Source organism: Ranitomeya variabilis, chromosome 2, assembly GCF_051348905.1.
Source record: "Ranitomeya variabilis isolate aRanVar5 chromosome 2, aRanVar5.hap1, whole genome shotgun sequence".
Classification (NCBI taxonomy): Eukaryota; Metazoa; Chordata; class Amphibia; order Anura; family Dendrobatidae; genus Ranitomeya; species Ranitomeya variabilis.
In genome coordinates, this window is record NC_135233.1 from 229,696,593 (window position 1) to 229,709,379 (window position 12,787).

General features: G+C 47.9%; 1 protein-coding gene across 1 annotated transcript in view; it reads right to left on the minus strand.

The window, feature by feature from the left end:
- PHF8 (PHD finger protein 8) overlaps positions 1–12,787 on the minus strand; it is a 67,840-nt gene that overhangs the window by 24,344 nt on the left and 30,709 nt on the right. Inside the window, exons 14-17 of the mRNA XM_077283910.1 lie at positions 5,195–5,307; positions 4,775–4,965; positions 4,311–4,396; positions 4,107–4,234 (exon numbers count right to left, since the gene is read on the minus strand). Of these exons, the coding sequence (XP_077140025.1) occupies positions 4,107–4,234; positions 4,311–4,396; positions 4,775–4,965; positions 5,195–5,307 (518 nt within the window). The remainder of the gene's footprint in view (positions 1–4,106; positions 4,235–4,310; positions 4,397–4,774; positions 4,966–5,194; positions 5,308–12,787) is intronic.

Here is a 12,787-nt window from a genome sequence, read left to right on the forward strand (position 1 = left end):
CAATGAGTGGCTCGGAAAAAGGATTTTACGGTGAGTACACAAAAATCCCTGTTACTCCTTTGCCTCATTAGGGGACACAGACCATGGGACGTCCCAAAACAGTCCCTGGGTGGGAAAACAACACAAAGAATTAGGCTTTATGCAACAACTGCCTAGATGTGCAACACCACTGCCTGCAGAATTCTTCTACCCAGACTCGCATCTGCTGAAGTCTGAGAGTGAATATTATAGTGCTTTGCGAAGGTATGTAAACTGGACCAAGTCGCAGCTTTACAGCCCTGCTCCACCGTCGCCTGATACCGAATGGCCCAAGAAACCCCCTCCGACCGAGTGGAGTGTGTCCTGATCCCCACTGGGATGGGCTGACCTCTGGCTCGGTATGACTTCTGAATGGTGGAACGAATCCACCTGGCTATCGTGGCCTTAGTAGCTGCAAGACCCTTCATGTGACCTTCCGGGAGAACGAACAGGGCATCTGTTCTTCTGAAGGATGCCGTCCATGAGACGTACCTTCGCAGAGCTCTGACTAGCTCCAGAGTGTGGAGAGCGCTTTCAATTTTGTGATTGCCACAAGGAAGGCAACCTTCCAGGACAGAAAGACCAGCGAAATGTCCTGAAGCGGTTCAAAGGGCGGTTCTTGAAGGGCACTTAGCACCAAGTTGAAGTCCCAAGGCTCTAAAGGCATGCGATAGGGAGGAGCGACACGTGACACCCCCTGAAGAAAAGTCTTAACCTGGAGTCTTGACGAGATGCGTCTCTGAAATAAGACAGATAGAGGGGAGATTTGGCCCTTGAGAGAGCTGAGTGCCAGCCCGGAGTCCATACCGACCTGTAGGAACTCTAAAATGGTGTGAACTGAGAAGACGAGAGGAAAAAGGCCACGATCCTTGCACCAAGCAAAAAATGGCTTACAAGTACGATGTTAAATGCGTACCAATGAGGGTTTACAGGCACTAACCATGGTGGAAATGACCTGTTGAGAAAAACCTGCCTGGGTTAAGACAAAGGATTCAACGGCCACGCTGCTAAACACAGGGCCCCTGAGTACTGGGGGTAGATGGAGACCTGGGAGAGCAGATCTGGCCCATCCAGCAGTCTCCAGGGTATGTCGGCGACGAGGCGTACTAACTCTGCGAACCACGAGCGGTGAGGCCAATCGGGGCAACCAGGATCACTGGTACTCCTTCCGCCTTGATTTTCCTGATTACTGTGGGGAGTAACGGTAGAGGAGGAAAAATGTACGGAAGGCGGCATTGGCGCCATGAAAGAACCAGAGCGTCGACACCGATGGCTCTTGAATCTCGAGACCTCGCTATAAACTGGGGAACCTTGGCATTCAGTCTGGACGCCATGAGGTCCACATCTGGGATTCCCCAGCGAAGACAGATCTGGGAGGAGACTTCCAGATGGAGCTCCCACTCCCCCGAAGTGAGACCCTGCCAGCTGAGGAAGTCCGCCGTCCAGTTTTCCACTCCTGGAATGTGTACCGCTGAGATAACCGAGTGGTTGTTCTCTGCCCATCGAAAGATATGAGTTACCTCGGACATGGCAGTCCTGCTGCGGGTACCCCCCTGATGATTGATGTATGCAACAGCTGTGGCATTGTCTGATTGGATACGGATGGGGTGACCTGCCAGAAGATGATGGAAGTGCTGCAGGGCCAGCCGAATAGCACGGATCTCCAGAACATTGATCGGTAGCTTTGATTCCTGAACTGACCAGCGGCCCTGAGCAGTGTGGTGTCGGAACACAGCTCCCCAGCCCAAAAGACCGGCATTGGCAGTCACCACTAGCCATTGAACGGGTAGAAAGGATATCCCCCGATTGAGGGAAGAGTTCAATGTACACCACCTGAGTGTCTGTTTGACCTGCAGGGATAAGCGGCACCTTCGGTAGAGGGAGAAAGGGTTTCTGTCCCAAGCTGCCAGAAGGGCATGTTGAAGGGGACAAAGGTGCAGTTGCGGAAAGGGGACAGCTCAATCTTTCCTAGTACCCTCATTGCAAACCGGATGGAGTGAGGGGTAGACTGACAAAGCGCTCGGTCTCCTTGTTGAAGGGCTAAGACTTTGTCTGGAGGGAGAATTACCAACCCCGAGACGAGTCCAGGGACATTCCTAGAAAAGAGATCTGCTGGACTGGGACCGGAGAGGATTTGCTTAAGTTTATCAGCCAGCCCAGGCGAGAAAGGGTATCGCAAGTAATGCGAACGGATTCCACGCAGTCGTGGAAGGAGGGGCCTTTGATCAACAGGTCGTCCATATAGGGCAGAACGATCACGCCCCGAGAGTGCAGGAAGGACAAGACGGTCGCCATGACCTTTGTGAACACTCTGGGGGCAGTAGCAAGGCCGAAGGGCAGGGCCGTGAATTGGAAATGCTGTTCGCGAATGGCGAAGAGCAGGAATCTCTGGTGAGGGGGAAAAATTGGAATGTGCAAGTAAGCGTCTCAGATGTCGATTGAGGCAAAGAATTCCCCTTCTTCCAGGGAAGTGATAACTGAACACAGAGATTCCATGCGGAAATGATGGACCTTAACAAACTTGTTTAGAAGTTTGAGGTCCCCCGTAGGATCACGGAGGGATTCAATCGCTTTGGCCAGAGAAGCCATGGATTGAGACAGTGTTGAAGCCCACTCAGGGGGAGTAGGCATACTGGGCTCGGTGGCGGCAGAGGGCTCCTGAGCGCAGTTGGGGTCACAGGCATTGCTGAGCCTTAGGAAATGCAGACTGGCAGGAGGAGCATGAAGTAAAGAATACAGCCATAGTCTTGTTAGACTTTTTAGATGCCTTAGGCTGGAACATGATGTACCCTTCTATGTGACCCTATCATATTAGGGGCTGCCGAGAAGGGATACTGCTGAGAAAAGGGGGTTACAGCAAGGAGGTGGATGTATAATGCAGCGCTCCCTTACCCAGGTCCGTGTCCCCGCTCCTCCTGCGTGGCCCCTGTGCTGAGAACACTTGCTGCAGGTCCTGATGGCAGTTAGTGTGTCCTGAGGCGGTCTGGGGGGAGAAAGATGGCCCCCGAGATCTCAGAGGCGCTTCTTGTGCTGTACGAGAATCGCCAGGACTGGTGGGCGGGACCTCTGCATTGCATCATCGCTTGGGCGGAGATAGGGGTTGCGGCCTAGTACAGGGCCGAAGCCGGGGACTAAATTTGCGGCGCCAGCCGGCGCCGATGCAGGAAGGGGCCGAATGCACGTCCCTGCAGTCAAAATGGGTCCCCCTTAACCAGCGCTGCCCCAGACCGCCTGAAAGGAGCTCTCCAGCCCCAGCACTTACCCAGAGAAGCTGCCCGGTGGCAGGTAAGGCAGCTTGCTGCAGGTCCTCCTGTGCTGCTGCTGGTTTGGACGGTGCAGGGATAAGGGAGAAACCCTCAATCCACCATCCCTTTAGAAGGGAGGTTGGAGGGACTGTCCGCCTCCTTGTACCATCCACTTTAACAGTGGTGGTGCAGCGGGGGCTGCTCGGATACCATGAGGTGTGTCTCTTTACATCCAAAGGGTTAATCACCTAGGATGGGACAAGGCTGAATGTCTGGCAATAGGCCTAGCTGCGGTAGAGGATATGTAGAGGCGACACTCCATGTGCTCGTCTGTTCAAGTTGTGGGAAGATCAGTGGCCTTGAAGGGACCCATCGCCCCTAAGAATCAGCTCAGGCGTGGCATCCCACGTCGCTGAAGAGAATACGGAGAGGCAACACTCTCCGTGCTCGCCTGTTGATGGTTCGGGGAGATCGGAGCCTTGAAAGGATCTGTCGCCCCTTCTTCCGTTGTAAAAGAATAAAATAAAAAATGTGAACAATTGTAAAAATGTAAAAATTAAAATAATAAAGAGTTTTTGGTCTGAATAGCAGACCAATCCGTGTGCCTCCTATGGACACTAAGCAAGAACTGGTTCTCTGGGAGCCAGCATGAGGGTGTATACTGCAGAGGAGGAGCTAACTTTTTTTCGTGTTAACTTAGTGTCAGCCTCCGAGTGGCAAGCAGCATACACCCATGGCGTGTCCCCCAAAGAGGCGAAGGAGAAAATGGGAATACTCTTTTAAAAGGCAGCACGTAAATATAGGTAACTAGAATTAAATGGCAGCAGAATACAATCGCCTTACTCGATCTCGGCATAGTCTGGGCCTCCGACTTGTCGACTGGCCTTCAGTAGGTCCAATATTCCTCCACTGCTAGCGCCAAGTTGGTCTCCGTCAGCGTCTCCCATCTCCTCGTCTGTGGTGTAATCCTCCTAGTACATGAACACAGTTTCAGACTAAGAATATTACACACAACGCGTTTCCAATACCAAGCAGTAGCTCATTTACCTCCACGTCAAACTCCAGCTCCCCAGGCTCCCGCACCCGATTGGGGTCTGAACATGGCTTTGCTCTTGGTAGTTTTCGAGGGAACTCTGCAAAAAAATAAAAATAAAGGATTTGTACAGGCTTAGATTAAAGGGTCTCCTTTCTAGATCATGTGGTACTCTGGCTAAGCTCTAATGGCAGATATTGCCTATGGACTGGACTGTCCTCTGGGATGGTGGGAGCCAAGAAATTACTAATACGAATTCCCACAGCATCACTACATATGGATTGAGCACGTCTCGTAGACTGTGAGCCCTCGCAGGCAGGGTCCTCTCTCCTCCTGTACCAGGCACTGACTCATTTTGTTCCAAGATTATTGTACTTGTTTTTGTTATGTATATCACTTTTCATAGTAGAATGCCATGGAATAAATGGTACTCTAATAATAATGATCTAGCAGTCTGAGGTAGGCATTGGGTACACACTATGAAGCTTTCTTTTCGGAGGAGGCAACTTCCTCTCTTTACGAGGTGTCTCATCAATTTGAAGGTCATCTTCAGAGTCCATGAAGAAAGGGTCACTGGGCAAAAGTTCTGGATCCAGAGATTCACTTTTAGGGGTTTTTAGGGTAGTCCCATGACGCCTACTGCCTGCTCCTACGCGGATCTTTTTACCACTAGAATAAAAAATAATAACAAATTACAATGAGGAGGGTGACAAAAGACCTTGTAAAATTAGATTGGGGATTATCCAGTAATTACAGCTCACAACATGGCCTCTCGGCTGATGGAGCTGCGACGTCTACAAAAGTCTAGAAAAGTGGTTCTATAAGTGACACCCATATTTCACCATTCCTTTTACATTGAAACTTCATAGGATTATCAGAAAAAGTAAAATTCACCAACCTCACATTTGCACCATTGGACAGGACCAGACACAGCTTACTCTCGGTCAATTCTGAATCCAGTAAGCAGCCATCAGACTCTTCATCAAGGTCGTCCATGAGGTCGTCGTCTTCCTAAAAGTTTGGAACGAATCTCACTTAAGGTACCGTCACACTCAGCAACTTTGCAAAGAGCACGACAACAATCCGTGACGTTGCAGCGTCCTGGATAGCGATCTCGTTGTGTTTGACACGCAGCAGCGATCTGGATCCCGCTGTGCCATCGCTGGTCGGAGCTAGAAGTCCAGAACTTTATTTCATCGCCAGGTCGGCGTGTATCGTCATGTTTGACATCAAAAGCAACAACGCTAACAATGGATGTAATGGAGCTAACAACCAGCAAGAACGAGAAGTGAGTCGCCGTTACGTCACTGGATCGCTCCTGCATCGTTCTGGAGTTGCTGTGTTTGACGTCTCTACAGCGACCTAAACAGCGACGCTCCAGCGATCTACTTTAGGTCGGCTCGTTGTCTATATCGCCGCAGCGTCGCTGAGTGTGACGGTACCTTAAGTCTTTGGTTTGTTGTAGAAGCAGATCAGATAATGGACCCTATTGATTTATAATGGGGTCTGTCAAACCAAAGCAGAAGTAGGAGACGGCAAATAGAGACCCCTCTTATAAGCTAGAGTCACACTGATGAAAAATTAAAGATAACTTAGCAACCGATTCATGCTGCTCAGACTACAGGCCGCATAAATCAGTCGTGTGCGGTTATTTCAGGCAGATAAGTTCTACACTGAATGTGGCGAAGGAGAAAATATACTAAAGCTGACCGGGGCCCATGCTTCCGAGGTGACTAATCCAAGGCAGAGGCTTCTCCACGTCACATTCCGCTTGAATGACTGATTTCTCCCTACATGTGTGTGTACAGACAGGTCACTCCAGGGGCGCAGAGTAAGGAGAATCCACCGGCGTCCAGCTGCAGACTAGTTAGGCTACTTTCACAGATCAGGCTTTTTGTTTCAGGCACAATCCGGCAATTTTTGGAAAAAACGGATCCTTTTTTTTTTTTTACGCCGGATCCGTTTTTTTCCCATAGAGTTGTATTAGCGCCGGATTGTGCCTGATGGCCAGACGTTTCATCTGTTTTTTTCCGGATCCGTCCAAATAGTCGTTTCCGGCGGACGGAGAAAACGTCCACTGCAACGTTTTTTTGTCCGGCGGAAAAAACGCACAGTGACGGTATCAGCCAAAAACACATGAAACGGAGGTGTGAAACAATGAATCCGGCGCCCGGATCCGGTTTTCAAAGCGGCTCCGGCCCATCAGTTTTTCACAATTTACGTCGGATCAGTTTTTTACAAATTAGCCGGATTTAGCCTGAAAACAAAAAACTGATGTGTGAAACTAGCCTTAACCGAATGTTATGGTCCCTGGCTGGCTTTTAAACACATTTTCTGTGAAACACAGGGTTTCAGAGCAAAATATGCCGGCCATGCAACCTTAATAGCAAAGCTTTCTTCCCTGACAGTACACTTCTCCAGCTAGAACATGGAGTAACAAGATCTGAATCAACAGGTCCCAATAGGCGGAGTATGCAGCCTAACTACGCACTGACATTCTACTTACTTAGGCAGCAAACTCCAGGAGCAAGCAACTGTAGACTCAGGTCATGTGACCCTGATGACATCATAGGCCCTTCTGCACTTCTATGTTGCTGCCTGCTTATGATTGGTCACTGTCATACAGGAGTCAAAAGTACACGCCCCAGGCATATTCACATCTCCAAGATCCTCTCCCAATATGTAGTAGGTGTAATTATGATAATGTTAGCATACACCTCCAATTAAGATTGTAGTGTAGTTTTTCTGCTTCACTATGTTTCCTTCCTCATGTGCACGTATTGCAGGACCTTGGGTATCCATGGTTATGACCAGGGCTGCCATCAGGGCATTACTGCCCTTACTGCTGTATGGGGCCCGGTCAGCAGCAGTACACAGAGGGGCCCGCAGATCAGGGGCCCCACTGTTGTGCTTCTACTGATCGGGCCCCATCGTACACTAAAATACTGTGCACTGCAGCGCACACGTCGGCGCTGGGGCCCGGGAGCCTTTTTGGAGCTGTGCACGGCCATCTTACCTAGTCGGCTGCGTAGCTCCTGCTCGGCTGTAGCTAGAATGTATGGGCTCCCTGCAGGTCCTGGCTACAGCCCATACATTCTAGCAATCTCAATAGTGAAGGTGCTAGAATGTATGGGCTCCTGTCAGGTCCACTCAGCAGCCCATACATTCTAGCTGCTGCTTCATTGCTGAAAACACTAGACGCCCCGGGAACGACTGAGATAAGTATAAAAAACATTTTTTGTTTTTTTAAATGGGTGAGATGGGGGGGGGGGGGGGGGGGGAGTGAGACTGCAGATGATGAAGTGTGTTTGAGGGGGTACTGCACATGGTGAAATGATAGGGGGCTGCAAATGATGAAGTGTGTTTGAGGGGGTACTGCACATGATGAAATGATAGGGGGCTGCAAATGATGTCAGTGTGTTTGAGGGGGTACTGCACATGATGAAGTGATAGGGGGCTGCAAATGATGAAGTGTGTTTGAGGGGGTACTGCACATGATGAAATGATAGGGGCTGCAAATGATGAAGTAAGGGGGACTGCAGATGAAGTGAAGGGGGGATAGGGGACTGCAAATGATGATGTGGGGGTGATGGGGACTGCAACTGATTATTTGGGGGTGATGGGGACTGCAAATGGTGAAGTGGGGGTGATGTGAACTGCAAATGATGATGCAGAGGTGATGAAGACTGCAAATGATGATGTGGGGGTGATGTGGACAGCAAATGATGCAGGGGTGATGGGGACTGGAAATGATGAGGTGGGGGTGATGGGGATTGCAAATGATGGGGACTGCAAATGATGAAGTGGGGTGATGGGGACTGCGAATGATGATGTGGGAGTGATGGAGACTGCAGATGATGAATTGTGTTTGAGGGGGTGATGCACATGATGAAATGATAGGGGGCTGCAAATGATGAAGTAAGGGGTACTGCAGATGAAGTGAAGGGGAGATAGGGGACTAAATGATGAAGTAAGGTGGACTGCAAATGATGAAGTGGGGGTGATGCAGACTGCACATCAAGTGAGTGTGAGGGACGGTGGACAGCAATTGAAGGTGGGGGTGGGGAGAGCAAATGGTGTACTGAAGGTGGGGAGAGCAAATAATGAATTTTGAGGGTGGGGAAGAGCAGTTGATAATGAATAGAGGGTGGGAGAGAGAGAAGACATGACAATGAATTGAGGCAGAAGGGGCATGTAACTATACACTGTGTTCCAAATTATTATGCAAATGATATTTCCTCATATTTTCTCTAAATTACCTACCTGAATTGCAGTCATTGTTGTTTTCCAGTCATCTACTATTCTAGTATAATTGCAATGTTTTGGAACAAACTGCCTATGAAAACAGTATCTTTTTTTAAAAAAAAACCAAACACTCAAAATGCATGTTCCAAATTATTCAACCTTTTTTTTTATTTTGAACAAAAAAAAAAGGTCAATTGTGAAGTTATAAGCATTATCAGCTTATTACAAAATGAAATCAAACAGTTTTCAAGTGAAGACTTTATTCTAGGTGATGTTACATTTGCACATAGGACCCCTTGTTCGAAAAAAGCTTCTGAACTCTCTCGTCCATTGAATTTGACTGAATTTCTCAGAAGAGGCAATTTGCATATTTAATTTCCCAGAGGAGCATTGTACGGCAAATAAGCCTCCTTACCTTGACAAGTCAGAGATGGTATGTCACTCTCCATAAGGAGAAACGATACCCCTTAGACCCCAGTCTAGAGCCTCTCACCTAGCCAAATCAGTTCTCATGCTTCGCACTGACGAGGGCCAACAGCCCGAAACACCGTGTCTGCGAATTGAGATACTGATTTGGCTTTTATCCTAAGGGTACTGTCACACAGTGCCATTTTGATCGCTACGACGGTACGATTCGTGACGTTCTAGCGATATCGTTACGATATCGCAGTGTCTGACACGCAGCAGCGATCAGGGACCCTGCTGAGAAACGTACGTCGTAGCAGATCGTTTGGAACTTTCTTTCGTCTCTTGATCACCCGCTGACATCGCTGGATCGTTGTGTGTGACAGCGATCCAGCGATGTGTTCGCTTGTAACCAGGGTAAACATCGGGTAACTAAGCGCAGGGCCGCGCTTAGTAACCCGATGTTTACCGTGGTTACCAGCGTAAACGTAAAAAAACCAAATAGTACATACTTACATTCCGGTGTCTGTCCTCCGGCGTCTCAGCTTCTCTGCACTGTGAGCGCCGGCCAGCCAGAAAGCGAGCACAGCGGTGACGTCTGACGTCACCACTCTGCTTTCCGGCCACTGTGCTTACACAGTGCAGAGAAGCTGAGACGCCGGGGGACAGACATCGGAATGTAAGTATGTACTGTTTGTTTTTTTTACGTTTACGCTGGTAACCAGGGTAAACATCGGGTTACTAAGCGCGGCCCTGCGCTTAGTAACCCGATGTTTACCCTGGTTACCCGGGGACTTCGGCATCGCTCCAGCGCCGTGATTGCAACGTGTGACCGCAGTCTACGACGCTGGAGCGATAATCATACGATCGCTGCGACGTCACGAATCGTGCCGTCGTAGCGATCAAAATGGCACTGTGTGACAGTACCCCTAGTCATATTGTACGACTCGTTAGAGGGTTGATTGTGACTTGTAGGATCGCTACTTCCAACAGGTGGCGCTATAGAGTTAAGTCCTCTTTTTCTCAGAAGAGGCAATTTGCATGTCCATTGAATTTGTCAGTTTTTGGATGGTTTCTGCTTCAATTGTTTTGCATGTGGACAGAATACCCTCCCAGAGCTGTTGCTTAGATGTGAACTGCCTCCCGCCATCATAGACACTCCTTTTGATGATGCTCCAGAGGTTCTCAATGGGGTTGAGGTCAGGGGAAGATGGTGGCCACACCATAAGTTTGTCCTCTTTTATGCCCATAGCAGCCAGAGATGCAGATGTGTTTTTTGCAGCATGAGACGGTGCATTATCATGCATGAAAATGATCTTGCTGCGGAAAGCACGGTTCTTCCTCTTGAACCATGGCAGGAAGTGTTGTTTTAGAAACTCCACATAGATTATGGAGTTTATCTTTACCCCTTCAGGGATCATAAAGGGGCCGACAATCTCTCTCCCCATGATTCCAGCCCAAAACATTACTCCACCTCCTCCTTGTTGGCGCCTTAGCCGTGTTCTCATGGGGTGTCCATCAACCAGCCATCCTCCACTCCATCCATCTGGACCATCGAGCGTTGCACGGCACTCATCGGTGAACAAAACTGTTTGGAAGTCAGTCTTCATGTATCGTTTAGCCCACTGGAGCCGTTTCTGCTTGTGTGCAGTGGATAGAGGTGGTCGACAGGATGGCTTACGCACAGCTGCAAACCTCTGAAGGACCCTGCATCTTGTTGTTCTGGGGACGTTGGAGGCACCAGCAGCTTCAAAAACTTGTCTGCTGCTATGACAAGGCATTTTTGCAGCTGCTCTTTTAACCTTACGCAATTGCCTGTTTGAAAGAGTCCTCAATTTTTCCTTATCAGCACGCACACGTGTGTGCTGGGAATCAGCTACATACTTCTTGATTGTGCGATGATCACGATGAAGTGTCTTGACAATGTTGATTGTAGTCATGCCTTGACCTAAATACTCCACAATTTGTTGCTTCCCAGCAGCCGACACATCCTTTTTCTTTCCCATTTTGGCAAAAAATGTAGGCTGCTTAATAATGTGGAACAGCCTTCTTAAGTAGTCTTGCCTTTATTTGGACACACCTGCCAAACTAATTTGCACAGGTATCTGCAATTGCTTTCAGTGATATAAAGAGCCCTGACACACATCACCATCAATGAGTTTAAATGACAAACAAAAAAATTCTAACCTTATCACTCCTAAACTCTTTGTGCATAATAATTTGGAACACAGTGTAATGAATCGGGGTAAGGGTTAGAGCGGCAGGTACATAGTGGGGTCGTTGAGGATAAAGTGACTGGAAATAAATTGGGGGAAAGAGTATAGGTGCTAATTAATTTATATGTTAAATGGGGAAAGTGGCTATGTATAGATAGTGGGGGCACAGTGGCGGATTATAATTTATATTTGGAATGGTGGGTTGCAAAATAACCAATTATATATGAATGGTGGGTGAACGTCTGTATTCAGATGTGTATTGTGGAAGAAAGGGAAAAAGTGGGGAATGTGCTCTGGAAGCGGTGCTCTAGATAACTGTGTTATTTTATGCAGAGACGAGTCCTGGCTGAAAGAAGTGATGGCGGTCTGCGCTGGATTAAAAAGAAATGCAAAGATGAAGGACTTCAGCTAGAGACGTCACTGGTGAGTCACTATGTTACCTGTACACTCTCACCATACACTGTATACAGAGCTCCTGTCTATAATGTCACTGGTGATCACTATATTATCTGTACACTATACACTATATACAGAGCTCCTGTATATAATGTCACTAATGATCACTGTATTACATGTACACTGTACCCTATATACAGAGCTCCTGTGTATAATGTCAATGGTGATCCCTGTTTTACCTGTACACTGACACTATATATAGAGCTCCTGTGTATAATGGCACAGGTGACCACTGTATTACCTGTACACAGACACTGTACACTAAGTACACATCTCCTGTGTATAATGGCACTTATGGTGATAGTATATTTTTTTTTTATTAATGATTGATGACTGAATTGTACTATTCAGTCACAATGTGGTGGTAATATGTTGTCCGGCCATGGCGTGGCGGTATTTGTTCCTTGTATGTGCTATTATTCGGTCACTGTGTGGTGGTAATATGTGGTCTGGACATGCTGCGGTGGTATTTGTTCCTTGTATGTGATATTGTTCGGTCACTGTGGTGGTAATATGGGTTTGCACATGGTGTGGCGGTATTTGTTCCTTGTAGATAGTATTATAGGTCACTATGTGGTGATAATATGGTGTCTGGTCATGGTGTTGTGGTGTTTGTCCCTTGTATGTGGTATTATTGGTCATTTGAAAAGTTGAAAAATAAATAAAAATATACCTAAATTGTATTGCATATTTTAACAAATGTTTAGTAAGTTAGAGTAGGGCCCGGCCAAAAGAGTCTACCTTGTCGTCGTGGCAGATTAAAAAAACCTTTTGGCCAAAACAAAATCTGCTGGCTATGTGTGTGATCTTGTGATGGGAACTGTTAATGTGTGATTGGTGAGAAGTGGAGTTTTTCCAAGAGACAGCGGTGGGGCTGTGGACGGTTCGAGGGGTGGAGGCGGGGCTAGGGTGGAGCCTGGGCGGAGTCTTAAGGGGGCCCCGAAAATTTTGCCAGTATGGGGCCCCGAAATTCCTAGTGGCAGCCCTGGTTACTAGCTAACTAACTTACTACATCAGTGGTCGTAACCATGGATACCTAAGGTCCTGCAATGCCTGCATATGAGGAAAGAGAGATAGCGAATTAGATAAACTATACTACATTTCTAATTGGAGGTATTTGCTATTATTATTATATTATTATTATTCCTACTACATATTGGGATCTTGAA